Source organism: Ictalurus furcatus, chromosome 16 (assembly GCF_023375685.1).
Source record: "Ictalurus furcatus strain D&B chromosome 16, Billie_1.0, whole genome shotgun sequence".
NCBI lineage: Eukaryota > Metazoa > Chordata > Actinopteri > Siluriformes > Ictaluridae > Ictalurus > Ictalurus furcatus.
In genome coordinates, this window is record NC_071270.1 from 21,557,984 (window position 1) to 21,585,077 (window position 27,094).

Below are 27,094 nucleotides of genomic sequence, written 5' to 3' on the forward strand. Positions count from 1 at the left end.
GACATGTCATCAAAGTACTATAGTACATTGCCAAGTCGCTAACTGTGACATGTGACACGACGAGATTTTAAACTTACGGACCCGAACACTTCCGTTAAAATCTCAGAAAATGTAGTTTAGTGTTTCATGACGCTTTAATGAACCAGCAGTGGTGCTGTGCCTGATACACTCAGAACCCCCCACACACACAATACCGTGTCAGTGTTGCTTCAGAACTGTCCTCTGTTCAGTGCTGCTGTCTTTGTGTGGATGGACAGTGAAGAGAACAGCTGGACTATAGGCAGTATTAGTACATCTATACATCTGTAAAGTCACCTGTACGGCAACTAGACCGTAAACTACTAAAAACTACCGTAAAAACTGCTCACTCTTCTTAACATTCTCTTTCTTTCCATCTCATTTTTTTACTCCGTCTATTTTTTTTGCTTCTCCATCTTTCAAAGTACTTTATTGGCATGATTGTTTACATACAATATTACCAAAGCATCAAGACAGAAAATAAAGGCGATTTTATTTAAAAAAAAAAAAAAAAAGATAGTCTCTCCTTTCTTTCCTTCCCTTTGTTTTGTCCTTTCTTTTCTTTTCCTTTTCCCTTTCTTTTCCTTTCCCTTTATCTTTTCTTTTCCTTTCCTTTTCAGTCCCATCCCCTTTATTGGTATTGCTTTCCTTTTTGTCCTTTCCTTTTCTTTTCATCCTTCCATCTATCCGTTTTCCATATCGCTTCTCCTACACAGGGTTGTGGGGGAACCTAGAGCATATATCCCAGGGAACCTTCTCCTTTCCTTTATCTTTTCTTTTCCTTACCATTTCATTCCTTTCACCTTTTCTTGTCTTTCATTTCATGTCTTTTTTTTTCTTTTTCTTCTTCCCCTTTCTTTTCATTCCTTTCCCTTTTCCTGCCTTTCATCGGTCATTTCCTTCCTTTTCTTTCCCCAAATTTTCCCTTCCTTTTCCTTTATCTTTTCATTTCTTTCCCTCTTCCTGCCTTTCCTTTCATTTGTCACCCCCCCCCTTTTCCCTTCCGTCTCCTTGCTATTTTCTTTCTCTCTTACTTTCTTTTCCTTTTTTGTCTTTTCCTTCTCTTTCCTTTCATTTTCCCATTCTCCTTTTCTTTCCCTTGCGCTTGTAAATGTACAGGATTTTTGTTTTCATTTTAATTCCATTAAAAGCTGTCCGAGTTTAATTCCTCATCGCGACCTTTATTTCCGGTGTGCGGGCGCTGACCCAAAACCCTGCCCACATCTTCCCGACTATCTCTAACTACCTCCAGGTGGCGCGAGACCGTTGTGACGTGTATACGTGTCTCCTCTGTCTGTCTCTCTGTCTCTCTGTCTGTCTCTCTCTGCCAGGCTGGAGACTCCTCACCGGGAGAGGGAGAGGATCCGCACCTTCACGCATCCGCCACTATGGACGTGTAGAATAGATTTACTCGTACATGACGGTCCTCACCAAAACCCGTCTCGCGCGGCTGCTTCCGGTTTAAGACAGGCTGGAAAAAAGGAGCGAATCATAAAGGTCCGTATCAAACAATAGACGGAGATGAGATGCTAATGCTAATGCTGCTAAAAGACCCGGGTGTGAAATACTGGTTTACGCTCATCATGTTGCTCATATCGGCTACATGTAACGCTGACGTGTCCTCGTGACGCGCCATCACACTTCTGTGACTTCTAACGTTATGGGCGCGTGCAGTGTAAGTTCTGAAGATCAGAGCCGCTGAATACTGAATAATGATGTCCTGCGTGACATGGAACGCTTAAGTGGGTTATGACATTTGGATTGCATGACATGGAACGCTTAAATGGGTTCTGATGCGCTGATTCTGTGGCATTGAACGCTTAAGTGGGTTCTGATGCTCGGATTCTGTGGCATTGAACGCTTAAGTGGGTTCTGATGCTCTGATTCTGTGACATTGAACGCTTAAACGGGTTCTGATGCTCGGATTCTGTGGCATCGAACGCTTAAGTGGGTTCTGATGCTCTGATTCTGTGACATTGAATGCTGAAGTGGGTTCTGATGCTCGGATTCTGTGACATGGAACGCTTAAGTGGGTTCTGATGCTCGGATTCTGTGACGTGGAACGCTTAAGTGGGTTCTGATGCTCGGATTCTGTGACATGGAACGCTTAAGTGGGTTCTGATGCTCGGATTCTGTGACATGGAACGCTTAAGTGGGTTCTGATGCTCGGATTCTGTGACGTGGAACGCTTAAGTGGGTTCTGATGCTCGGATTCTGTGACGTGGAACGCTTAAGTGGGTTCTGATGCTCCGATTCTGTGACGTGGAACACTGAAGTGGGTTCAGACGCTCCGATTCTGTGACATTGAACGCTTAAACGGGTTCTGATGCTCGGATTCTGTGGCATCGAACGCTTAAGTGGGTTCTGATGCTCTGATTCTGTGACATTGAATGCTGAAGTGGGTTCTGATGCTCGGATTCTGTGACATGGAACGCTTAAGTGGGTTCTGATGCTCGGATTCTGTGACGTGGAACGCTTAAGTGGGTTCAGATGCTCCGATTCTGTGACATGGAACGCTTAAGTGGGTTCTGATGCTCCGATTCTGTGACATGGAACACTGCTGTGAGTTCTGGTGCTTGGATTTTGTAACATAGAACACGTGTTCTAGTCCTAAGTGTCTGAAATAGAATGCTTGCGTGGGTTCTGATGTTTGGGTTGCGTGACCTGGAACTCAGGTGCGAGTTCTGATGCTCGGATTTTGCAACATAGAACACGTATGCAACTTCTAAGTGTATGGAATAGAACGCTTGCGTGGGTTCTGATGTTTGGATTGCGTGACACGGAACTCTGGTGTGAGTTCTGAGTGTCTGAAACAGAATGCTTGTGCGAGTTGGGACTTTCGGATTGCGTGACAGGGTTCTGATGTTCTGAGCGAATGAAATACTTGTCCTGACACGATTTCATGAGATTTCTTTATTATTATGTAAGTTCTCAGCTTTAAATTGTATACTGTAATAATAATAATAATAATAATAATAATAATAATAATAATAATAGTTAATGGTTATCATGAGGTGTAAAGAATGAGTGTAAGTGCTGACTTATAACATTCAGAGTATCACAAAAAGCTAAATCGCACCCATGTGACCAATCCTGTTTAAATCTGAAAGGATTGCATGACGAGGAACACTTTTCAGAGTTCTGACTTGCAGAATGTGTGACATGGAGAGCTCGGGCGAGTTCTGACGTTCTGGGTGAATGAAGTACTTGTGTGAGTCCTGACACGATTTCTGTATTATATTTTGGGGTTCCTATGAAAGTTCTCAGCTTTAAATTGTATATAATAATAATAATGAATGGTTATCACGGTGTAAAGAGACAGAGGTGTCAACATTCTACGTGTCAAAACACAAAATGCAAAAACACACCCATGTGGCCAATCCTGTTTAAATGTGAGAGACTTGAAACAGTGTTACTGTTGGCTGGTGTCGAGTTTGTGCTAAAGTTATCTGGCTAACTGCTCTAGATTACTGAGGTTCAGTCAAAAACAAACAAACAAAAAAAAAACCTCATGGCAGTCAGTTTTAACACCTCCAGGTTGGAACAGTATAAATTCATCTATGTAAGATGTGTACATATAACTAAACCATCTAACGTAACACTTCTCAGGTGAAGCAGGTGACTGGGACACGGATCCAAAGATGAGGAAGCATTTAGACCAGGAGTTCATCGCTGAAGTGGTCGTCCGCCTGCTTCTGCTGACAGTGTTTTTGTAAGTGTTTACTACATCGTCGTCGTCGTCGTCATCATCATCATCTCATACGGTGACTTATCAAGTGTCCAGGACTACAGTGTGAGCCGGAATAGTGCAAACAGGCAAAAGAGAAGCTGTCCCAGGCCTGGGCTGGGCAGAATAGACTTCACACCAACTTCACACACCAAACACATCTTGTCTGATCGACTACATTTGGGATAAGAGGAATTTAAAAAAAAACGGACGTCGCGTTCGTCACAGAAGCGTTTCGCTACGTGATAACGTTTGTGTCTTATTTCAGAGTGACTGAGAAACTGGCTCCATTTACCCGACAGATCCAGCCTGAGGAAATCTGGCTTTACAGGTTTCACCATGTGAAGAACGACCACATTCCTACCTCACTCATGTTCGTAAGTGTGTATTGTGTTACTGCAAGAAATGATCACTGAGAGCGGGAGTGTGTTTTTATGTTTAGAATCTCCGCGTACGAAAGCTTACTCGCTGTATGAGGAGCTTTTATTTTGCCCAGTTCTCTCTAGGATAATGCCGATTTCTGCTAGGGTATGGAATTAGCAGTGTTATTGTGATGGCTGAGCAAACTACCGTAACTGATCGAGTAGCACTCCTACCGTAAATACTGTACTCTAACAGAAAAGGTCAGAGTGAAGTGTTTCCTGAAGTCTTAAGCGTGGAGCTGTGGGGATAAAATGAAGACGTGATCGATGTACACGTCCGTCCAGTGTTTTTATACAGCATCAGGAAATTTGCTTACAATTTGCCTGATCATTTAAATGAACAGAGCCCTACAGAGTGTGTGTGAAGCTACATGTCCACATGCTAATCATGTCGCTTCACACTCTCACTGCTTCACCACGTCTTTCTTCTCAGGAGTAGTGTGCGTGTCTGAGATAAGGGCGTGGCTCTGGCGTGTTGATCAGTAGTAGAAAAGTAAACAACTGAGATGCAGTTTCGCTTTTATATTTTATTTACTCCTCCATCAAAGCTTAAGAAGCTTCACATTATGCTAAGAAGTGAATTAAGAATCTTTCCGCTTGGATGAAATGCCGACGAACACCGGTCTGCCTTGACACGTTGTGGTGAACTCGGGCATTTTCCTACATTTGAGCTGAACCGCTGCACCTTTTCTTCCTGTCGTCTGCAGAGCATCGCGCTTTTTACACCGCTGGTCACCATTCTGCTTTTTGCATTACTGAAAAGAACTGAAAAAGGGGAGATTAAGGAGGCTTCGTTAGGTGAGTCCAACATTCATACAGACGTTAATGTCTTAATATAATGTAAATAGTTTAACCATGTACTGCATATTAAAAAATAAAATGCAAACATTTTTTTGGGGTGGGGGGGTTGGGGGGGGTGGCTAGTTGGGAAATTGTTGCCGTATGGCAACAACGTGCAATGGTGGAAAGTATCATATAGTCAACAATAACACAAAATGTATGAGATTACAATTCCAATTACTGTATTTTCCAGACTATAAGTTGCAGTTTGCCCTCTAGTTATAGTTTTTAGAAAGGAATTACTTTTGTAAAAAGTATGTGGATGGATTTACTCACTCAAAATACACACGAAAATGAGATCCAAGCATGTTTTGGGTGAAGTATGGTTTTCAACTCTTGCTCTTGAAATATTAAAATGTAGAAAATAAGGTGCAATTGCAAAATGTCTTAAATTACAACAGTTTTTCTTCATTTGAATGTGGGGGGAAAAAAAATATTAGAGAAGCCTAGTGTCTTTTTTTTGTTGCTGTTGTAGTTGCTATGTAGGCCTGTTTCAATTCACGGATACACATAATACAGTTCCATTATCGCATGCTGTTGCCATGTGGAAACAATAACTTTTTATCGTTTAACACAATGCTTAAAATATATATAATCTGGTTTAAATGACAAAAAATAAAAATAAAAAAGTTAACTCAGATAGTGTGTTTTGATTTTTTTCCTTTAAGTAGTTTTGCCTAAATATTGATCAAGTTTGAGATTTTGAAATCCCTCAGTGATGACCTTTACCATGCCATGTGATTGCAGAAAAGGAAGTGCCAACAACACTTCCTGGTCATGTGACATGGCATTTCCTTGTTATGTCAGAGTTAAAGCCGACTTTTTCCAGTTACCTTGGGAAGTAGTAGTTTTGTATTTATTGCCTAACAAAAAATTGGAGGTAAATGAATCGTTTCCGTATTCAACACCATGCAGTAAAGGGTTAAAACTGATGCACTGACTAATGCAAACTGATTTCTGTGGAGTCCAAATATGTTAATTGTGTTTGCATTGTCCTAAGCATTTGCTCCAGAAAGCCTGACACAGTGCATTTGTGTGTGTGTGTGTGTGTGTGTGTGTGTGTGTTTATGCACACAATAACTGATCTATACAGTGCCTTTTCAAACATATCTATAGGACACACAAAATTGTACAGTTCTTTAAAAAATATATACTGTATTTAAGTTAAGATTTTATGATAACATTATTGATCACACAGTATATTACATCATAAATACATGCATGATTTATAATTTTTTTTGTGGGTGTGTGTCCTCAGCTATGACGTTGACTCTGCTCCTGAACGGAGTTTTCACCAATGCTGTAAAGCTGACTGTGGGAAGGTTAGTGATGAGCTGATGATAATGTCCAATGTCACAGCGATCTTTAAAACACTGGCCGAAAATATACCTTCTTGGAAGATTTAACACGTGCCGCCCTTAGGAGGCGCTCTTCACCGTTTAGTCCTCAATGTGTCATTTAGGTCTTTGTGAGAATGGCTTTTATGGAGTTTTGTAGGCTTCACTACATGTAAATAAACTGTGCTGTTCATGCTTGGGTCATTTTTACCTAAGTAACATTCACTGAGGCGCTTTAATCATACATTTCGCTACCCCCAAGCTGTTGAGTAAAAAGAGGCTCCTTGAATGTAACCGAGTTTGAAGACTCATCATTTAAATTAGGGACGTAGAGACATGTCCAGAGTGGATAGAAAGTGGATCTTCAGACTTCGCCTCTCTTTAGAATCAATTTTGTTCTTTCTTTCGTCCTCTCTCTTTCTGTAGGCCGCGTCCCGATTTCTTCTACCGTTGCTTTCCAGATGGTCAGATGAACCCGGAGTTTAAGTGCAGCGGCGACCCTGAAATGGTCACAGAGGGGAGGAAGAGTTTCCCCAGTGGCCACTCATCATGTAAACATGTCTTCATTGCTGTTTATAGTTATTTTTTGTGTTTACACAAAAACATTCCTCTTAATGGGTGTACATGAGTTCTTAGGAAAATGTATCTCAGTCAAACTCTCACTCTTTTTCTTATTGGTGTGTGATGAACTCACCACAGTTATGATGAAAGTATAAAGTGTACAGTGGTGCTGGAAAGTTTGTGAACCCTTTTGGAATTGTGTATATATCTGCCTGAATATGACCTAAAACGTTGTTAGATTTTCACACACGTCCTAAAAGTTGATACAGAGAACCCAGTTAAACAAATGAGACAAGAATATTATACTTGGTCATTTATTTATTGAAGAAAATGATCCAATATTACATATCTGTGAGTGGCAAAAGTATGTCAACCTCTAGGATTAGCAGTTAATTTGAAGGTGAAATTATAGTCTGGCGTTTTCAATCAATGGGATGACAATCAGGTGTGAGTGAGAAGCCATGTTTTATTTAAAGAACTATTAAAGTCTGATCTTCACAACACATGTTTGTGGAAGTGTATCATGGCATGATTTCTGAGGACCTCAGAAAAAGAGTTGTTGTTGCTCATCAGGCTGGAAAAGGTTACAAAACCATCTCTAAAGAGTTTGGACTCCACCAATCCTCAAACAGATTGTGTACAAATGGAGGAAATTCAAGACCATTGTTACCCTCCCCAGGAGTGGAGACCAACAAAGATCACTCCAAGAGCAAGACGTGTAATAGTCCACAAGGTCACAAAGGAATCCAGGGTAACTTCTAAGCAACTAAAGGCCTCTCTCATGTTGGCTAATGTTGATGTTCGTGAGCCCACCATCAGGAGAACACTGAACAACAATGGTGTGTATGGCAGGGTTGCAAGGAGAAAGTCACTGATCTCCAAAAAAATAAATAAATAAAATTGCTGCAGTTCGCTAAAGATCGCATGGACAATCCAGAAGGCTATTGGGAAAATGTTTTGTGAATGGATGAGACCAAAATACAACCTTTTGGTTTAAATGAGAAGGAGGAAAGGGAAACACTGCATTCCAGCATAAGAACCTTATCCCAAATGTGAAACATGGTGGTAGTATCATGGTTTGAACCTGTTTTTCTGCGTCTGGGCCAGGAAGGCTTGCCATCATTGATGAAACAATGAATTCTGAATTATACCAGCGAATTATAAAGGAAACTGTCAAAAAGCACAAGTCATTCTACTAAAGCACTGGTTTTCAAAGCCAGGGGGTGCCCAGGGGGCCTCAGCAATTTGGTGTGAAAAATAAATTCTCACTCTCAGACAACCACACACACACAATCAATTCCTAATGTAATGTTAAGATGTAATTATTAATGATAAAAAAAAAAAGGGGGATATATTCAGAAGTCTGTATTTTTAATGTGTTTTAAAGACATCTTGCAAAAGGGGGGCCTCGGTCAAATGTTAATGCCATTTGGTGGGCCTTGCCCCGGAAAAGTTTGGGAACCCCTGTACTGAAGAATGGTTAAAGAAGAATAAAGTTAATGTTTTGGAATGGCCAAGTAAAAGTCCTGACCTTAATCCAATAGAAATGTTGGGGAAGGACTTGAAGCAAGCAGTTCATGTGAGGAAACCCACCAACATCCCAGAGTTGAAGCTGTTCTGTACTGAGGAACGGGCTAAAATTCCTCCAAGCCGATGTGCAGGACTGATCAACAGTTACCGGAAACGTTTAGTTGCAGTTATTGCTGCACAAGGGGATCACACCAGATACTGAAAGCAAAGATTCACATACTTTTGCCACTAACAGATATGTAATATTCTAACATTTTCCTCAATATGTAAATGACCAAGTATAATATTTTTCTCTCATTTGTTTAACTGGCTTCTTTCTGATGATGTTTTAAGTCATATTTATGCAGAAACATAGAAAATTCACAAACTTTCAAGCATCACTGTATAAGGAAAATGAAGGTCAACAATCACAGCTATTCATATCCTTGAAGCAGACACATGACTTTACTGGAAGTGGCTTTGGGTTAGGCATGTGACCCTCTTCATGTCTATAAAAAACCACAACATAGAACCCCTTTCATGAGTATGGGCATCACCCAAAGATTTTGTATTGGTGTCTGACTGAAACATAGGAATGAATATGGGTGCAGAGTCACGTTGGTAGACTTCATATTGAAAGACGTTTGCAGAGCAGAGACTCCTGAGCGCCGCACAAGAAGAGTTCACCAGGACATTGTGAGTTTGAATCCCAGCAATGCCACACCCATCCTTAGCCAGGAGTCCAAGAGAGCAGAATAGGATTCTGGATATGGTTAGCACCCCAAAGTCCATAATTTTCCTAGAACTATATCATTAATATATAATATAAGCCTTTATTTGGCTTGCAGCCCGCGCTACAAATTAATCAACACCTTCGGACCAACCATAATCAAAAATTCTGTATTTGTTTTCCCTAAACATTAGTTGCATTTGCCGGACTGGGCTTTACGGCACTTTTCGTGGCTGGGAAGCTTCGCTGTTTCAATCCGGCAGGTCGGGGAAAAGCGTGGCGTCTGTGTGCGTTCCTCACACCTCTACTCTGTGCCGTCTTGATCGCTGTCTCCAGAACATGTGACTACAAACATCACTGGCAAGGTGAATGAGAATCCGCACAATCAAAAATCTTGCTGACTCAAATAATGAACTAGATTATGCATACAGTAACACATAATATTGAAATATTTTATTTACAAAATATGATCTTTTAACATTTATCTCACTATTAAAAATAATTGTTAGCTTCCTGCAGTAACACTGTGGCCTGCTGGAACATTTCAGCATGTAGAGAGGAATACAGGACTGAGTTTCCTGGATAAAACATTAGTCGCTTCTGTCATTTCTACCCTGGTACTTAGTTACACCTCAGCTTGCCTTAATCACAGTGCCAGTTCTAGTGTCTTAAGAGTCTTCCTGTCAATTTTAGCCCACTGCTAACCCTATTAACAAGCTGAAGCAATTCAGCTTCAGTACTTCAGTACTCAGCTCATTTCCATCACTTATAGATCTGTTTAACTGTCTGTTGTGACACATGCAACATCCTTTGATGGGTGTCCTTTCGCCAAATGCAGTAAAACCCTTTTGCCTTTCTTTAACATCCTGCTTCTGATTTGTTTTCAACACCACCATCCCTGTTGATGTTGATGCGTCACATGTTCACCTCAGAGTCTCTAAACATTTTAGAAGTTACATTTGTCTAGGTGCCAACCCTATTGATCTTGTACAATGAGACCCTGTTATTGGTGTTTGACAATTTTCATGTCTGGGAAGCTTTTATACAGAAATGAAAGATAAATAAAAGAATAAATGAACAGAAATTGACAAAAACATGAACAAAGAAATCAGTATTTCAAAGGAAGTTATATAAAAGTAAATGAATACAAAGACAATAGACATTTGTGGTAGAGTGTCAGAGCAGTTAGGGGAAAAAAATTAAGTGAACTGTGTGTAAACAAAAATGTGTGTGTGTATATGTATGTATGTATATGTATATATATATATATATATATATATATATATATATATATATATATATATATATATATATATATATATAAAATATTCTTGAATAATATGTGTAAGATTAACTTAATTTATGACAATGTCCTTGTCTCCTGTCTCTCTGTTGCTTGTTCCTCCAGATGTGTTAGTGGGATCACTGCTGGGTTTGACGTTCTCGTACCTGTGTTACCGACAGCATTATCCATCACTCACCGAGTCAGATTCCCATAAACCCCTGCGGTTCAGAGACACAGTACCCTCAGCACAGGAACGCAAACAAGCCACTGCAGGATTCCTCTTGCCTCTGTAGGGATGCCAGTAGCACTTAAACTAATGCAGAACTGTGTGATGGACATGTCCTCATTCAGAGCCCTTACGCTAATGCTGCCAATATGTATATATGTGAGTGTGAGTGCAAGACCTAGGAGTCTCTGTTTCCATTGGGCCTTCGTAAGAACATATTTAAGTAAAAAAAAAAAAAATGAAAGAAATACTTTGTTTTTTGTAGATATTTGGATTTGTATTGGATCATGAACAGCCTGGGGTTTCTGCATCAGGTTTCGAATACCTGTTTGAATATCATGTTTGTCCCTAACTCACTGCCTTTATAATGGGGTCTATCAATAAATGTTTGGAAAGTTTGGACTGTGGCCTCCTGGTTAGATTTGACACTTCTGACTGATTTATTTCTAGGAAAATAAAAGGGTTTGGATATAATATCTTTCATACTTCTGCCAAGTCACTGATCATTGTTAAGCTCTACGGATAAGAATCTGATAAAGTAATATTCAATTAAGTTACAAGACAAAATAGGAAGCACTCAAGTGAACATACTTTACTAAATTATTAAACTACCATAGCAGTCAGTGTTGCAAAAATGTGTTATACATGTTTAAGTTTATTTAGAAATAATAAAGGCCACCAACAAGTCACACAGTTAAAAAAAAAAATTGTAAAATAAAATAATATTGATGATGATGATGATGATGATTATAATGATAATAATACAGAATGTGCAAACAATAATTCCTGACAATTTCTTCATATAATAATTATCCATTAACACTTTAGGGGGAAAAATGTTTTCCACTGTTGGTTACTGTTAAGTATTGCAAAAGATATATAGGTAGCCATACTAGTCAGCTCGTTATTTGATTACAAGGTTTATAACTGCTGAGAAAGGTGTGTTAGTGAGGATATATGATAGGCCAGAATTAAATGTTTCCTTTTGGACAAAATGCTGCACACAAATAACAGGTACTGTAAAACATGCATTATTATTTCATACAATAACATTATATTCTTGTGAACCATAATATGTCATGGAAGTGATTGTGAGATGAAAAGTTTTATATCTGGGAATTTATGATGAGCCCAGAGGTCTCCAAGTCTGACACTCTTAACACACAGTAGGGTAATATTCTGTGCTGTCACTGCAGCAAGAGGGTACTGCTGAGGGCCATGATGGTAGTCATGAGCAGTACAAGGAGTCCAGAATATCCATTTGGGTCATTGAAGCTGCTGGGAAGCTGTTGTGTCTGCTTCTGGAGGAAGCTCTCGGAGTACACCAGGAACAGCTCTAAACATTTTCGATCCTTTACTTGCTGGATGAGTGCAGGGTAACCAATCTCTGTGATGCCCACTGTATCATCATTGCTTTCTTGGGACTCAACAGGCACTGGAACCTCAGCAGTGCCAACTCTCTCAGAAGTACCATTGGAAACTGCAAGTGATCCAGTCATGGGGTCATCCTCCTGGATGCTACTAATCTTTGCATCACGATTTTGCAAGAGGTCAGTTCTTTTCATGCACTTGTCCATGTAGTTTTTGTAAGTCTGGGCCTGAGGTGGTGGCTGGAATGTGTAGTCACGTCCATAGTCATTTGTATCAGTAGAATTCATGCCATAGCGGCGGTGCATGTAATGGTTGTAGTTTTGCTCCTCTTGGGGGCTGCTGAAGGGAAAGTGTGGCCGTGGAAACCGACCCAGACCATACCCTACAGCCATCCCTGCCATAGCTCCAACTCCGGCTGCCAGCATTGCCTTTTTGGCAAAGCCTTTGGACTTTACGGATGGTCCATAGCCCATATTATTAACCGATTTTGAGAAAGGTGAGCCACCAGTTCCATACCCTGGACCCCCAAATCCACCTCCATAGCGAGGACTAAGAATTTTGTTGTTAGGATTCCAGTTAGGATATGATCCTCCACCGAATGGATAGCCTCCTGGGTATCCTCCTGCCTGTCCTGTTCTCACTGGGTAACCACCACCCGCTGGATATCCTGCAGGGTTGATTTGTCCAGGATACTGGTTTGGGTAGCCACCAGCTGCAGGGTATCCTCTCCCTGCAGGATACTGGTTAGGACTTACACCCCCTCCTCCAGGGTACTGTCCTCTACCTGGGTTACTACCACCTGCAGGGTAACTACCACCTGCAGGGTAACTTCCACCTGCAGGATAACTACCACCAGCAGGGTAACTTCCACCTGCAGGATAACTACCACCTGCAGGGTAACTTCCACCTGCAGGATAACTTCCCCCTTGTCCTGGATTTTGTCCTCTAGCTGGGTTACTACCACCAGCAGGGTAACTTCCACCTGCAGGATAACTACCACCAGCAGGGTAACTTCCACCTGCAGGATAACTACCACCTGCAGGGTAACTTCCTCCTGCAGGATAATTGCCCCCTTGTCCTGGATTTTGTCCTCTAGCTGGGTTACTACCACCAGCAGGGTAACTTCCACCTGCAGGATAACTACCACCAGCAGGGTAACTTCCACCTGCAGGATAACTACCACCTGCAGGGTAACTTCCACCTGCAGGATAACTGCCACCTGCAGGGTTCTGATGAGGATTTCCTCCTGGACTTACACCTCCTCTACCAGGGTATTGTTGGTTAGGATATCCTGCTCCAGGGTTACTGCCTGCAGGGGGGTATGGGTTGGGCTGCCTGGGATAGTTGGGCTTGGGCTTACTCCCCTGTTGAGGCTTGTTTGTAGATGCAGTTGTAGTTTTAGTCTTGGTAGGTTTCTTGATGCTTGTTCCTTTCTTGTCTGCTGATGTATCATGCAGCAATAGCATTAAAGCCAAACAGAGAATTGTGAAGATGCACAGCCGCCCCATCCTGTAATCAGTTGGAGGACACTGCATTAGGATATTTAGTTGTGTTTAAAAGACTTTCTATTGTTCTTTATTGGTTAACCCTTCCAAGAAAAGTATGTTCAATAGAAAGAAGAGACTAATATTTTCATTCTAGGACAAGTAGAAGAAATTATATAACAGTAAGGCTAACATTTATAATCTCACCTACTTTACACTTGGTTTCTAAAGTAAAATGTTATTTGTAAAAAATAGCAATGCTACTACAGAAGTGAACACAATTATATTCTTAATTACCAAAACCCACCACCATATGTGTGGTGTCTCTCCATGCCCATGACCTGCATGATGATGCACCCGCAATCCTCTCCCCCAGGTTAGGTGTTTTTCCCCTCACAACTATTTAGAACTTTACATTACACAAGGAAATCCAGTAACAAAACCAGAAGCCGAATAAAATGTTGACAACCCATTCATCTCATTGTGAATTTATTAACATTAAAAATAAAAAAAAAATCATGTTTCATTTAATTATTTACAGACTAATAATTTGGGAATTGCACACTGAAGAACTTTGGGAATGCAGGATTGTAGTAATGCAATTTTTTTTGCTGAGCATCCTGGAGAATCTTCCACAGTTCTTCTGGAGACCTTAATTGTCATACTTTTTTTCATACAAAACCCAGCAGCCTTCATTGTGTTTTTTTTTTTTTTTTTTTGTCTGAAAAGTGATCTATTACATAATATGTTACTTTCTTTAATGACATACAAACATTTTTCTGTAACATTGAACTTTTTGTTCAAATGTTTTTGTACTGACTCAATAATGCAGGTCATGAATAAACATGTACAACAAAATTTGTACTAAACAATAGGGTGCCTAAGACTTTTGTACTTGGTAAATATGAGCAAAGAAGGCTGTGAAAGAATGTTAAACCTTTTGATCTTTAAAAAAAAAAGATTCACAAAAATACTCTGCTCTCATGGATATCAAACAATTGCAAACAAAACACAGGTTTTTTTTTAAAAAAAAGATCTTTGTTAAATATATGTGTGGCAGAATTATTGGCACCCTTTTAGTCAATACTTCCCTTTGCCAAGATAACTGCTCTGAGTCTTCTCCTATAATGCCTGATGAGGTTGGAGAATACATGGCAAGGGATCTGAGACCGTTCCTCCATACAGAATCTCTCCAGATCCTTAAAATTTCGAGGTCCATGCTGGTGGACTCTCCTCTTCAGTTCACCCCACAGGTTTTCTATGGGGTTCAGGTCAGGGGACTGGGATGGCCATGGCAGGACCTTGATTTTATGGTCAGTAAACCATTTTTGTGTTGATTTTGATGTATGTTTTGGATCATTGTCCTGCTGGAAGATCCAACCACGGCCCATTTGAAGCTTTCTGGCAGAGGCAGTCAGTTTTTCATTTAATATCTGTTGATATTTGATAGAGTCCATGATGCCATGTATCCTAACAAAAAATGTCCAGGTCCTCTGGCAGAAAAACAGCCTCAAAACATTAAAGAGCCACCACCATATTTAACCGTGGGCATGAGGTACTTTTCCATATAGCTACCTCTCTGTGTGCACCAAAACCACCTCTGGTGTTTATTACCAAAAAGCTCTATTTTGGTTTCATCTGACCGTAGAACCCAATCCCATTTGAAGATCCAGTCGTGTCTGGCAAACTGAAGACGCTCGAGTTTGTTTTTAGATGAGAGTAGAGGCTTTTTACTTGAAACCCTTCCAAACAACTTGTGGTGATGTAGGTGACTTCAGACTGTAGTTTTGGAGACTTTCTGACCCCAAGACGCAACTAACTTCTGCAATTCTTCAGCTGTGAGAATTTTTGGCCACTCAAACCATCCTCTTCACAGAGCGTTGAGACGATATAGACACACGTCCAATTCCATGTTGATTCATAACATTTCCAGTTGACTGGAACTTCTTAATTATTGCCCTGATGGTGGAAATGGGCATTTTCAATGCTTCTGCTATTTTCTTATAGCCACTTCACATTTTATGAAGCTCAAAAACCTTTTGCCGCACATCACAGCTATATTCCTTGCTCTTACCCATTGTTATGAATGACTACGGGGATTTGACAGAATAGATTCCCAGCTCTCAAGCTATTTCATAAGTACTTTAAAATGTGAGCATCAGTGAGGCTTTTAGTGCGTAATAAGATCAAATGTGCATCACTTCTGTTTGGCACTATCACAAATCCATTTAGGTTAGTTTCTCTTAAGTGCTGAAAACTAGGTAGGGCTTATTGTAATGACTCATCCATTTTTATTGATCACCTATATACAGTGTCCTCCACTAATATTGGCACCCTTGGTAAATATGAGCAAAGAAGGCTGTGAAAATTTGTCTTTATTGTTTACACTTTTGATCTTTTGTTAAAAAAATTCACAAAAATACTCTGCTGTCATGGATCTCAAGCAACTGCAAACAACACAAGTTTATCAAAAAAAAGCCTTTGTTAAATATAAGTGTACAACAATTATTGGCATCCCTATGAATTCCTATGGGGAAAAATATATTTGAAGTATATTCCCATTGATATTCTACATTTTTCTTAGTATACCTGGGTGAGTAGGAACAGGAAATTGTTCAACCATGACTTCCTGTTTCACAGGCGTATAAATATGAGGTAACACATAGGCCAAATTCCATTAGTCATTCATCACAATGGGTAAGACCAAGGAATATAGCTGTGATGTAGTTGTTGAGCTTCACAAAATGGGAAATGGCTATAAGAATATAGCAAAAGCATTGAAAATGTCCATTTCCACCATCAGGGTAATAATTAAGAAGTTCCAGTTAACGCAGTGTGAAGAGGATGGTTCGAGTGGCCAAAAAATCTCAAGCGTCTTCAGTTTGCCAGACACTACTGGAACTTCAAATGGGATCGCCTTCTATGGTCAGATGAAACCAAAATAGAGCTTTTTGGGCTATAAACACCAGAGGTGGTTTTGGCGCACACAGACAGGTAGCCATATGGAAAAGTACCTCATGCCCACGGTTAAATATAGTGGTGGCTCTTTAATGTTTTGGGGCTGTTTTTCTGCCAGAGGACCTGGACATTTTGTTAGGGATACATGGCATCATGGACTCTATCAAATATCAGAAGATATTAAATGAAAACCTGACTGTCTCTGCCAGAAAGCTTCAAATAGACCCTGGTTGAATCTTCCAGCAGGACGATGATCCAAAACCAATATATATATATATATATATATATATATATATATATATATATATAAACATGTGTTTTGTTTGCAATTGTTTGATATCCATGAGAGCAGAGTATGTTTGTGATTTTTTTTTTAAAGAAAGGTTAAACAATAAAGATCATTTTTCCCTTGACCTTTGTAATATCACAGTCTAAAACTGGATTTAAAGAGAAGCAAATCAGTAAATGAATCACATGAAAATGAATCACATGTAAATGAATCACATGAATATGAATCACACGAATACGAATCACATGAAAATGAATCACATGTAAATGAATCACATGAAACTGATTCGCATGTAAATGTATCAGATGTAAATGAATCACATGAATATGAATCGCATGTAAATGTATCATATGAAAATGAATAATTAAATTAAAAGAATAAAGATCATTTTTCCCAGCCTTCTTTGCTCAGGTTTACCAAGGGTGCCAATATTAGTGGAGCGCACTATAATATTACGCAGTTGGCTTTAATATTATGGCTGATCGGTGTATATCTCCATATACTGGCAGTTCACTGAGTCTATAATATCTGGTCTGGAGTGATAACTTCTTTCCCCATTCACACTGCGTCATGTGAATGCTTCCCTATATACTCTCCAGTATCGGCATCAGTGCGCGCACACGCCTTGCTAAAAATCGACAAAAATCGACAAGGCAGTGTAGCAAAAACAAACAAAACAAACAAACAAACAAAAACAAAATGTTTATTCCTCCATTTTCTCCAAGCCCTGCTCATTTACGGATATCTTATATAATGGAGGGACACAGAGTGTTCACATGGACTCGACATGGCTATTAGTACTCTATAAAATAATAATAATAATAATAATAATAATAATAGTATATACCTGCTTTCTTACCTTAAACAGGCTCGTTTTCGCTCTGTCTTCCTCCAGTTTCTGAAAAAGACCGTTTCGTTCCTCTGATCTCTGGCTGAATTTCATTCTGCTCTGTATTCCCTATCTAGGTGCACTTCCTAGGGTATGAGCTATTGGATCAGATACAGTGTCCCTGAGGAAGGTATTTGGGATTCAGCCTTTATTTAGGGCGGGATATGTTTTATTGGTATAATTGATAAAGTATGGAGCTGAAGTTATGTAATGTGCCCGATGCTTCCTGGGATAGGCTCCAGGTTCCCCCGCGACCCTGAAAAGGAGTAAGCGGTTGAAGATGGATGGATGGATGGATGGATGTTAGGGCTATGTGTTTATCCCTTTACAATATTCTCCAGGGGAAGCCACACTTCTGTTCTAAATCATGATGGAACTATTTTGGTCAATTTATGTGTGTGTGTGTGCGTGTGTTTTAATCAATCATTCAGTCAATCAATCAATCAACCAATCAATCAATCAATCAATCAATCAACCTATTACCTTTTATTTCTTTATTTTTAATCTGATTTACTCTGTAATCTTTGGTGTGTTTTTTTTTTTGTCTTAGCCTATTCAATGGCACAGTCCATATCACTATGGGCAGTGGTGGTTTAGCAGTTAAGGCTCTGGGTTACCGATCAGAAGGTTTAGGATTCAAGCCCCAGCCCAAGCCCCCACTGCCATGCTCTGGATTACTGATGGGAAGGTCGGGGGTTCAAGCCCCAGCACTGCCAAAGCTTCTCCTGTTGGGCCCTTGAGCAAGGCCCTTAACCCTCTCTGCTCCAGAGGCACTGTATCATGGCTGCACTCTGACCCCAAGTTCCTGGCGTGGATTATCATTATGCAATATAATTTTTAATAATTAAAGTTTATGGAATTAAGAGAACATTCCGTGAATCTGTATCCATACCGCTTATCCTATCTTCAGGGTAACCTGGAGCCTATCCCAGGGCTACAAACATATGGGGCACAAGGCGGGGTACACCCTGGACAGGGTGCCAATCCATCGCAGGGCATACACTCACATAAACACTCACACACATTCATACACTACGAACACTTTGGACATGCCAATCAGCCTACCATGCATGTCTTTGGAGTACCCGGAGGAAACCCCCGCAGCACAGGGAGAACATGCACACACAGGGCCACGGTGGGAATCGAACCCCCAACCCTGGAGGTGTGAGGCGAACGGGCGAACGTGCACTAAGATGCTTATTAGATGCTTCTAGAGATGCTATATAGTGATGACGGGGTGGCACGTGCTACTATGTGTCTGACACATTTATTACCAAGATCACTGACTGTAACTTCAGAATTGATGCTGAAACAGAAAGACATACTATATGATCATTAGATCCTTATCTTTTCAACTTGATTAGGAGGACACTGTCCTGGGAAGATGCTGTTTTCAAACATTTTCTTTGCATAATAAATAAAAAGAAATAGTTGATTTATTTATCGAAGTGTTTAAAATAGTTTTTCAGACTTAAAATTCTTTAAAATGCATATCTCCACTCCTGAAACATGTGGTTAAGACAAAAAATATCCATTTTATTAGGTCTTAAATGCTTTCATGATACATCAGATACAGCATATACATCAGATCACATCAGGATTAGACCGATATCAGTACACAGGTACGACTAAAAGTCTTAGTATACCACCAAGAACTGCTTTTATTTAATCAGTTATTAAACATAATACAAATTTCTCCAGTGAGATTCTTCACTAATCCCCAGCGCAGTATGGTGTGATCTGATTAGAGCAGTAAAGAAGATAACGCATAACACCCAGAGAATGTACTAATAGACTGTCTGATGTTGCTGAGTAATTCGACATCCCTGGGTCAACAAGGGCGGATTTTAAATGTCATTTTATCAGCCGATCACAAACCGGATCACATCACATCATCAGTAATCATGATTTTGAGGAGCTGACTACCTTGGTTAAGGTTAATAAACTATAAAAACAAAAAACAAAAAAACAATAGAAACCCTCATGGTTTTAATGGTTATAATGGGAATTGTATTGGTTTTAATGGAAACTGTAATAGTCCCTGTGGGTCTCTACTGGTAATTTGTTGCCTTTTAATGGTGGAATGTTATGTCTAGTGGATTCCATTAAAGACCAATGGTTTTAATGGTCAAGTGATGGTTTCTAAGGGTATTTGTAGTGGAAAACTTTAGAATTTCTGCAATGGTTTCTATTGTTTGTTGTTGTTTTTTTTTTTTAGCAGGGCAGTATTTTATGCTTAGAACTATCTGACAAAATGAAAAGGAAGTGGCTACATGGCGTCACAAGGTGGCAACTGCTCTCCACAAAATAACCCTTGCTACCCCAATCTTTACCTCAAATCACCTGAGGGGTCCTGCCCTTGCCAGCCGTGCTGCCACCCCTCATCTAGCTTTGTCTTAAAGCTTCAAATTTAATGTAAGCTCTGCCCTTGTTGACTCAAGGATGCCTGTCGCTTGGCAAAATCAGGACGTACTAATATTAAATTCCTAATAGTGCATTCGTGAGCAAAACTGTATTGGAACAAAGTTTCAGCGCGTAATATTGCATTACTTGGAGGGATATTAAAAAATGAAAACCCTGAGACAGAGAGACAGATAGAGAGAGATAGAAAAGAGAGAGAGAGAGAGAGAGAGAGAGAGAGAGAGAGAAGTACCTATATGAAATGAAACATCTACTAACAAAAAGCTTAATCAGACAGACGCTGCATGTGCTTCTGAATCATATGGCGCAAATCACAGTACCTGCAACAACAAAAACATTGATCAACAACCAAATGAATAACACAAATAGAACACAATATCTGCTTACAACTTTTCCACAAGTTTTCAAACAGGACAACAGGATGCCATTTAGTACAAGTATGACGATTCATCCCATCCCAATGTGTGTTTATGTGTGAATACTAACTGCAGGGGTAAACTCCACGTACCTCTGCTTGAGCTTCTCCATCTCTCTGTTCTCTTCCTCCTTCAGTTTTTCAATGAAGCTCTGTAGCACAGGCATCTCTAGCTTTATATACTGCGCTACCTGAATACACAACAGACCAACACCTGAATGATTGTCTATTACTGACATGTTCTGTCTGCATGCAAATAATTCATCTCCCAGACTGTTGTATACTGTATGGACAAATAAATTAGACATCCGACATCCTTTGACCGCTGTTGTGGTTTAAATCTCGCGGACCAGCACTTCTAGCATCATATGTGCAGCTGAATGTTGGAATTTCCAAAACTCCCATTTCCCACTTCTTCAATTCCAGAATTCCTAGTTCTTACCAGAATGGTAAACAATGCAAAATTACTATCAAGCCACTGACAAATCCAGTGGACGAAAGCAGCATTATTATCACAAAGGACTGTATGCCTTTTTCCTCTAATTTAGCAATTAGCATCACATGACTGCTATCAGATCAGAGAAAGTAACGTATAACGTACTTCTTGTAAAATACATGAAGCCACTGCATTTTTTTTTACAACTGCTGCTGCTCAGACATCCATACCATACAACATTGAAAGTATTGTTTTGTTGCTCTGTGGTTGATAATGATGACAAGCAATAGTGTATTACATAAGGTAGATCTTAGTGCGTTTTAACCCTAGCCTTATGCAACAATCTTTTGAAATAGCGCAAACGGACATGTCGTGACATGTGCATCCATGTGCCCTTCTCATCACTGCTTGTACTAGCTGATATCAAGATCTTACATGATGGGTGACCTCCTCCACCTGGTCAGGCTCCATGAGGAAGATTTTGCTGATCTGTTCGCACGGTCCATGTAGGATACGGATGGCCAGTGGGTGATCATCCCTTTTCAGCTGCAGGCGCTCTGAGACAAAACACAGAACCAATTAGAGCCAATAAGATACCATTACATTCTATTTGACAGTTTGTTCAGCAATCAAGTGAGCTTGCTAAACCGAGATCAACATCTGGAGACAAACTTGTCGGAAATGACTTAATGGATTTTTGTTTTGGGTGCAGTATTGGCTCACCTCCACTGGTGTGTAAGAGGAAGAGGGTGAACTCATCAGGGCTGTTCTCAATCTTAAACTTGTTGAGCAGCACACGGAGAACCTGCGACGTCGTCATGGAGCTGTTGATGCGGACGTTCGTGACCGAACCAAACGCTGGCGTGAAAACCGCAGTCTGATAAAGCAAGAGGACGAGGAGAAAAAGAGAAGGAACATTAGGGACATCAGGAATGTAGACATTTGGGACAGTAATTTGGACAGTGATACTAGAAATTGGTGCTGTGATGTTTGGAGTGAAAGTCTAAAAACTGTCAAACTTTAGAATAAAAATTGGGTGATGATAATTAAAAACATCAGCAAAAAAAAAAAAAAAAACAGTGGTAACTTTAAGAAAAGTAGGGATTTAGAACAGAAATTTCGACTTTAACTTTCAACATGTAAAAATTTTGAAATTTGTATCTTTTGAAATTTTTTTTTTTTTTAGATGTAGAAATGTTGATATATAGCAATAAATGTGAAACTTGGCAATGTTTTTACACGTTACAAATGTATAATAGAATTTTGGACAGTGTTATGTTTAAAAATTCTGAATATACATTTGTATTATGGCCTCCTTAGACATGTCCAAATTTAGAATAGATATTTGGACGATGATAACTTGATAAATGGAGAAACGAATGAAAGAAATTTTTTAACCAGGTTATCTTCAAGGAAAATTTGGACGATATAGAAATATATCTTTTGAAATGTAGATATGTGGAAATAAATATGTGATTTTTTTTTTAAAGTATAAATTTAGAATAGAAATTTGGGCAGTGGTGTATTTATAAAAGTGAAAAAAAATAAACTTTAAAAAAAATGTAATAATTAAAACATAAAATAAAATTAAATGAAATTAAAAAGGAATTTTCTAAAAAATAAATTCTATCGTGGTAACCTTAGAAATAGAAAAAAAATTGATTATAATCTAGCACTTTGGTCATTTTAAATAATTTTTCATTTCAAATAAAAAATTTAGACTGGGTTAACTCGTACTGTAAGATTATAGAAATGGCCGTTAAAGGAACATCGATGTCTTTTGAGTCGCCGTTGGTTACAAGGCTGTGGTCGTCCACCAAGACTCCGCCCAGTCACACAACTCCTGGTCCTCTGCAGAGTTGACTCCTCCTCTTCACCTGCCCATGCCATACATAACACCACTACAGCTAGTTAAATCTATCCTTCCACACATACAGCACTATAAGTATAACTTTATGCATAACTACAAGTGCGCACTAGCACACTAGCACACTACAATTCTTACAAACGTTCAGTATACTAGCCCACTATTTGTGCTTATTAGCACTCTAAGCTAGCGCCGTGCACATTAGCACTCTACGTGCTCTAGGTTCCAGTTTCAGTTAATCGTGTAGCTGTACTCACCGTCCTGACCTGCTGCTTCGCTACAACTCTCGTTTGATTCGTCCTCAGGCCCTGTGACCTGAATTGTGGGGGAAGCCTGTGTGGTGTGCTGTTTTCTAAAAGAAAAAAGAAAGATGATTTATGTTGTAATATGACTTGGCATAATGTGATCATTATATTCTTTCACATTGTTGTATATTATTATTTGAATGTTATTCTAAGCATTATTATTATTATTATTATTATGTAAAAGCATGAAGTAAATAGTAAATGAGCTGTTTGATGAAGTAAATAACTGCTGCATACTTCGACTCTGCTATGTTCGCACCGGTTCTTGAACGTCTCAAGGACGCAAGAAAACGAGGAGAGTCGATTGGCTCTTTGCCATCTTGCATCTGCAATCTGATTGGTCGCCGCAGGCCCCAAAAGATGTTAAGCAAACCCTCAATGATCAGCTCTCCTTCCTCCTGTTTTAGTCACAAAATATCCCAAAATTTGAGGAAATGATATGCAAAATAGTGTTATCAGTGTGTGAGTGTGTGTGTGTGGGGGGGGGGGGGAGGGTCGACTCACCTCTCTGTGCCGCAAGTGGAGCGATTTTTCCTCATAATAAAGGTTGTAGGTTTTGAGATGTGACAGTAAGTCAGTCCTGAAAATAAAATCACAACTCATGGTACAGAGGCAGCTCACTGTCTGAGTGCACTAACTGGAATTGTGGGTTTTTCTTGGTAGTTATTAAAAACTAATACAGTTTGTATTCATTATTTAAGGACTAACACATGAGCATGATGGAAAATGTATACAATTATCGTGTCAATATTGAATCTTACTTGCTGATGAATTTGTTTTCTCCGATCTGCACTGAATTCACCACAGCCATCAAAACAAAATAGATGGGCCTGAGACATAGGAGAGGAGAGGAGAGATAAGGAAAGGAGAGAAAATGAGAGAAAAGGATAGAAGAGGAGACAAAAGGACAGGAGTAGAGGAGAGAGGAGACGAAAGAAGAGGAGTAGGGGAGAGAGGAGACAAGAAGAGAGGAGAGGAGACGAGAGGAAAGGAATGGAAAGGACATAAAGGGTGAGGAGTAGAGAGGTGAGGGGAGAAGAGGTAAGGAGAGGAGTAGAGAGGAGTAGATAGGTGAGGAGAGGTGAGGTGAGGAGAGGACAGGTGAGGTGAGGTGACGTGAGGTGACGTGAGGTGAGGTGAGGAGAGGAGAGGAGAGGAGAGGAGAGGAGAGGAGAGGAGAGGTGAGGTGAGGTGAGGTGAGGAGAGGTGAGGAGAGGTGAGGTGAGGAGAGGTGAGGAGAGGAGAGGAGAGGAGAGGTGAGGTGAGGTGAGGAGAGGTGAGGATAGGAGAGGAGAGGAGAGGTGAGGCGAGGAGAGGAGAGGAGAGGTGAGGAGAGGAGAGGAGAGGTGAGGTGAGGTGAGGAGAGGTGAGGAGAGGAGAGGAGAGGAGAGGAGAGGAGAGGTGAGGTGAGGTGAGGTGAGGTGAGGAGAGGTGAGGTGAGGAGAGGTGAGGAGAGGAGAGGTGAGGAGAGGAGAGGTGAGGTGAGGAGAGGTGAGGTGAGGTGAGGAGAGGTGAGGTGAGGTGAGGTGAGGAGAGGTGAGGAGAGGAGAGGAGAGGAGAGGTGAGGAGAGGAGAGGAGAGGTGAGGTGAGGAGAGGTGAGGAGAGGAGAGGTGAGGTGAGGTGAGGAGAGGTGAGGAGAGGAGAGGAGAGGAGAGGTGAGGAGAGGAGAGGAGAGGAGAGGTGAGGAGAGGAGAGGTGAGGTGAGGAGAGGAGAGGAGAGGTGAGGTGAGGAGAGGTGAGGTGAGGTGAGGAGAGGTGAGGAGAGGAGAGGTGAGGAGAGGAGAGGTGAGGTGAGGTGAGGAGAGGTGAGGAGAGGAGAGGAGAGGTGAGGTGAGGTGAGGAGAGGTGAGGAGAGGAGAGGTGAGGAGAGGAGAGGTGAGGTGAGGTGAGGAGAGGTGAGGAGAGGAGAGGAGAGGAGAGGTGAGGAGAGGAGAGGAGAGGAGAGGAGAGGTGAGGAGAGGAGAGGAGAGGTGAGGTGAGGAGAGGTGAGGAGAGGAGAGGTGAGGAGAGGAGAGGTGAGGTGAGGTGAGGAGAGGTGAGGAGAGGAGAGGAGAGGAGAGGAGAGGTGAGGTGAGGAGAGGAGAGGTGAGGAGAGGAGAGGAGAGGAGAGGTGAGGAGAGGAGAGGAGAGGTGAGGTGAGGTGAGGAGAGGTGAGGTGAGGTGAGGTGAGGAGAGGTGAGGTGAGGAGAGGTGAGGAGAGGAGAGGAGAGGAGAGGTGAGGTGAGGAGAGGTGAGGAGAGGAGAGGTGAGGTGACGTGAGGTGAGGTGAGGAGAGGAGAGGAGTAGAAAGGAAAGAAAAGGAAAGGAGTGGAGAGGAGTCAGAAGAAGAGATAAGGAGGGTAGTGAAAATAGGAAAAGAGAAAAGAAAACGAGAGGTGAGAGGGGAGTAAGAAGACAGGATAATATAAAAGAGATAAAGATGAAGAGTTAAGTGAGGAGAAATGAAAAAAAATAGAGGAGATTTTTTTAAAAAAGGGAGAGAATAAACATCAGATGTGAGAGCAATATAAATCCTGCAATGAACAAAATCAGGAAAAGAAAAGTGAAGCAAAACGTGATCACACGGCTCTTTTTGTCTGTGGCTCTCTCTACAGTTCTCGTGTGTGTGATTTAAACAAAACGTTCTATGGAATAATTTACTTATTACTTATTACTTATTCCCTCTCGTACTCATCAGTCAGTGTTGAACATCAGCTGCTGTATTTTGCACAGTGATGTGTGTTTGGATTTCCTGGTTGTAAATGGTGCAGAAAACCAACGTGACAACAAAAAAAAAAGGACACGAGCGCTCTTTTTGGGTCGATCTGTTTTCCACGTTTACTAAAAGAATAACATGAATAAAATGGGTTTTCCAACATGACCCACAGAGTCGCTTAAAGTTCAGGTCATTTCGAGCTGAGAGGCAGAAGGAGGAATGGAGAAAAAAAAAAAGTGTTGGTTCAAAAATATCCTTTCTGTAAACGTGAAGCCGAAAGGTGATGCTAGAGCTGTTACGCTCCTCCATATCTTATAATCGAGAGGAACCCTGAACATAAGAAGTATTTTAAACCGACATTTCTATCCAATCTAAAAACGATGGAGAGCGCTGAGTAATGCTGTACAATCCAGGTTGTGCTTTGAAGAATATTTCGACATTTCTACATACACATTCGATTTAAAATATCTTCTTTCTTTATTTTTTTAAACAGTGAGTGATGGACCATTGAGAGGAAAGATGGAAAGCAGAAGATGAAGAAACTGAACAAGGAGGTGACTTACTGTGTAGGAAGACCAGCACATCAAGGAAGAGGAGAAAGGTGTGTGTGTGTGTGTGTGTGTGTGTGTGTGTGTGTGTGAGGTACAACACAGACCTTTTGAAGACTGAAATACCCAGGAAGGCAAAGTGTGAGTGTGTTGAAAGACTAAAGGAACCCGTGCCCCTCCCTAAAAGCAGCTCACACAGGAAGCTGAGTGCATTTGAACGTTTGTTTGGACTTCCTGTTCGCACCACACACGCACTGGTGTGTATCTGCACATCCGAAACACGCACCAGATACACATTTGAAGCAGTGAAACGCTCGTCCAAGCATAAAAATGCAAATGATCAGAAGTGTTAAAGAAGTATATTTGCTGCTCCGTATTGCACTTGATGACCTTTTGACCTTTGGGCTACTTTTGTCATGGGTTTACATGGAAATATAACAGGACTGCTGAGTATTTTTGACCCTGGTTGGTTGGTGGTTGAGACAGGAGGGGACATGCGTGTGACGCCACCTTGTGGTAATAGAAATTTGTGCACATTTATCACAAAAAAGACAGCCTGATAACAATATTAGATATGTTGTGTATTGTGATATAAAGTTGTAGCTGTAACTGCAGTGTGCAGTGATCCATCACATACTGTACATGGGTGTGATGTATGTGTATTGTGTTCGGTGTCACAAGCCCAAAGTCATTAGAATCAATCATGCAAATGCTCCTTTATTGATCCAGTGTCATACAATAAGATCAACTCGGTGATAAT

At 40.6% G+C, this 27,094-nt stretch overlaps 3 protein-coding genes across 5 annotated transcripts; 1 reads left to right on the forward strand and 2 right to left on the reverse strand.

Moving 5' to 3' along the window:
- Window positions 1-577: 577 nt before the first annotated feature.
- On the forward strand, window positions 578-11,055 carry plpp5 (phospholipid phosphatase 5). 3 transcript variants are annotated; one of them, XM_053645156.1, is made up of 8 exons: window positions 578-1,515; window positions 3,628-3,730; window positions 4,014-4,122; window positions 4,875-4,965; window positions 6,266-6,329; window positions 6,771-6,895; window positions 9,339-9,509; window positions 10,553-11,055. In XM_053645156.1, exons 2-8 carry the CDS (start codon window positions 3,660-3,662, stop codon window positions 10,720-10,722), a joined length of 801 nt encoding a protein of 266 aa, XP_053501131.1. In that variant the 5' UTR covers window positions 578-1,515; window positions 3,628-3,659; the 3' UTR covers window positions 10,723-11,055. The 3 variants fall into 3 exon arrangements, with proteins under 3 accessions (XP_053501131.1, XP_053501129.1, XP_053501130.1); XM_053645154.1 differs by lacking the exon at window positions 578-1,515 and adding an exon at window positions 1,543-2,580; XM_053645155.1 differs by lacking the exon at window positions 578-1,515 and adding an exon at window positions 3,051-3,229.
- A 235-nt stretch (window positions 11,056-11,290) lies between these two features.
- prnpb (prion protein b) lies at window positions 11,291-17,862 on the reverse strand. The gene is made up of 2 exons (XM_053645152.1): window positions 17,617-17,862; window positions 11,291-13,535 (listed from the first exon to the last, which is right to left on the reverse strand). Exon 2 carries the CDS (start codon window positions 13,532-13,534, stop codon window positions 11,843-11,845), a length of 1,692 nt encoding a protein of 563 aa, XP_053501127.1. The 5' UTR covers window position 13,535; window positions 17,617-17,862; the 3' UTR covers window positions 11,291-11,842.
- A 1,294-nt stretch (window positions 17,863-19,156) lies between these two features.
- rassf2b (Ras association domain family member 2b) lies at window positions 19,157-26,424 on the reverse strand. Its single transcript, XM_053645153.1, has 10 exons — window positions 26,350-26,424; window positions 23,852-23,920; window positions 23,595-23,670; window positions 23,328-23,488; window positions 23,043-23,137; window positions 22,656-22,795; window positions 21,642-21,795; window positions 21,354-21,475; window positions 20,576-20,673; window positions 19,157-20,387 (listed from the first exon to the last, which is right to left on the reverse strand). The coding sequence occupies exons 2-10, from the start codon at window positions 23,899-23,901 to the stop codon at window positions 20,333-20,335; spliced, it is 951 nt and encodes a 316-aa protein (XP_053501128.1). The 5' UTR covers window positions 23,902-23,920; window positions 26,350-26,424; the 3' UTR covers window positions 19,157-20,332.
- Window positions 26,425-27,094: the final 670 nt, after the last annotated feature.

Excerpts from the sequence above, each read along its gene's own strand:
- prnpb (XM_053645152.1), bottom strand. The coding sequence starts at position 13,534 with ATGGGGCGGCTGTGCATCTTCACAATTCTCTGTTTGGCTTTAATGCTA.
- plpp5 (XM_053645154.1), top strand. The coding sequence starts at position 2,550 with ATGCTCCGATTCTGTGACATGGAACACTGCT. Across the intron at positions 4,123-4,874 it reads TTCCTACCTCACTCATGTTC|AGCATCGCGCTTTTTACACC; the intron begins GTAAGTGTGTAT and ends TGTCGTCTGCAG. Across the intron at positions 4,966-6,265 it reads GATTAAGGAGGCTTCGTTAG|CTATGACGTTGACTCTGCTC; the intron begins GTGAGTCCAACA and ends GTGTGTCCTCAG.
- rassf2b (XM_053645153.1), bottom strand. The coding sequence starts at position 23,901 with ATGGCTGTGGTGAATTCAGTGCAGATCGGAGAAAACAAATTCATCAGC. Across the intron at positions 23,489-23,594 it reads TCCACTTGCGGCACAGAGAG|GAGGAAGGAGAGCTGATCAT; the intron begins GTGAGTCGACCC and ends TGACTAAAACAG. Across the intron at positions 22,796-23,042 it reads CGAAGCAGCAGGTCAGGACG|GTGAAGAGGAGGAGTCAACT; the intron begins GTGAGTACAGCT and ends TGGCATGGGCAG.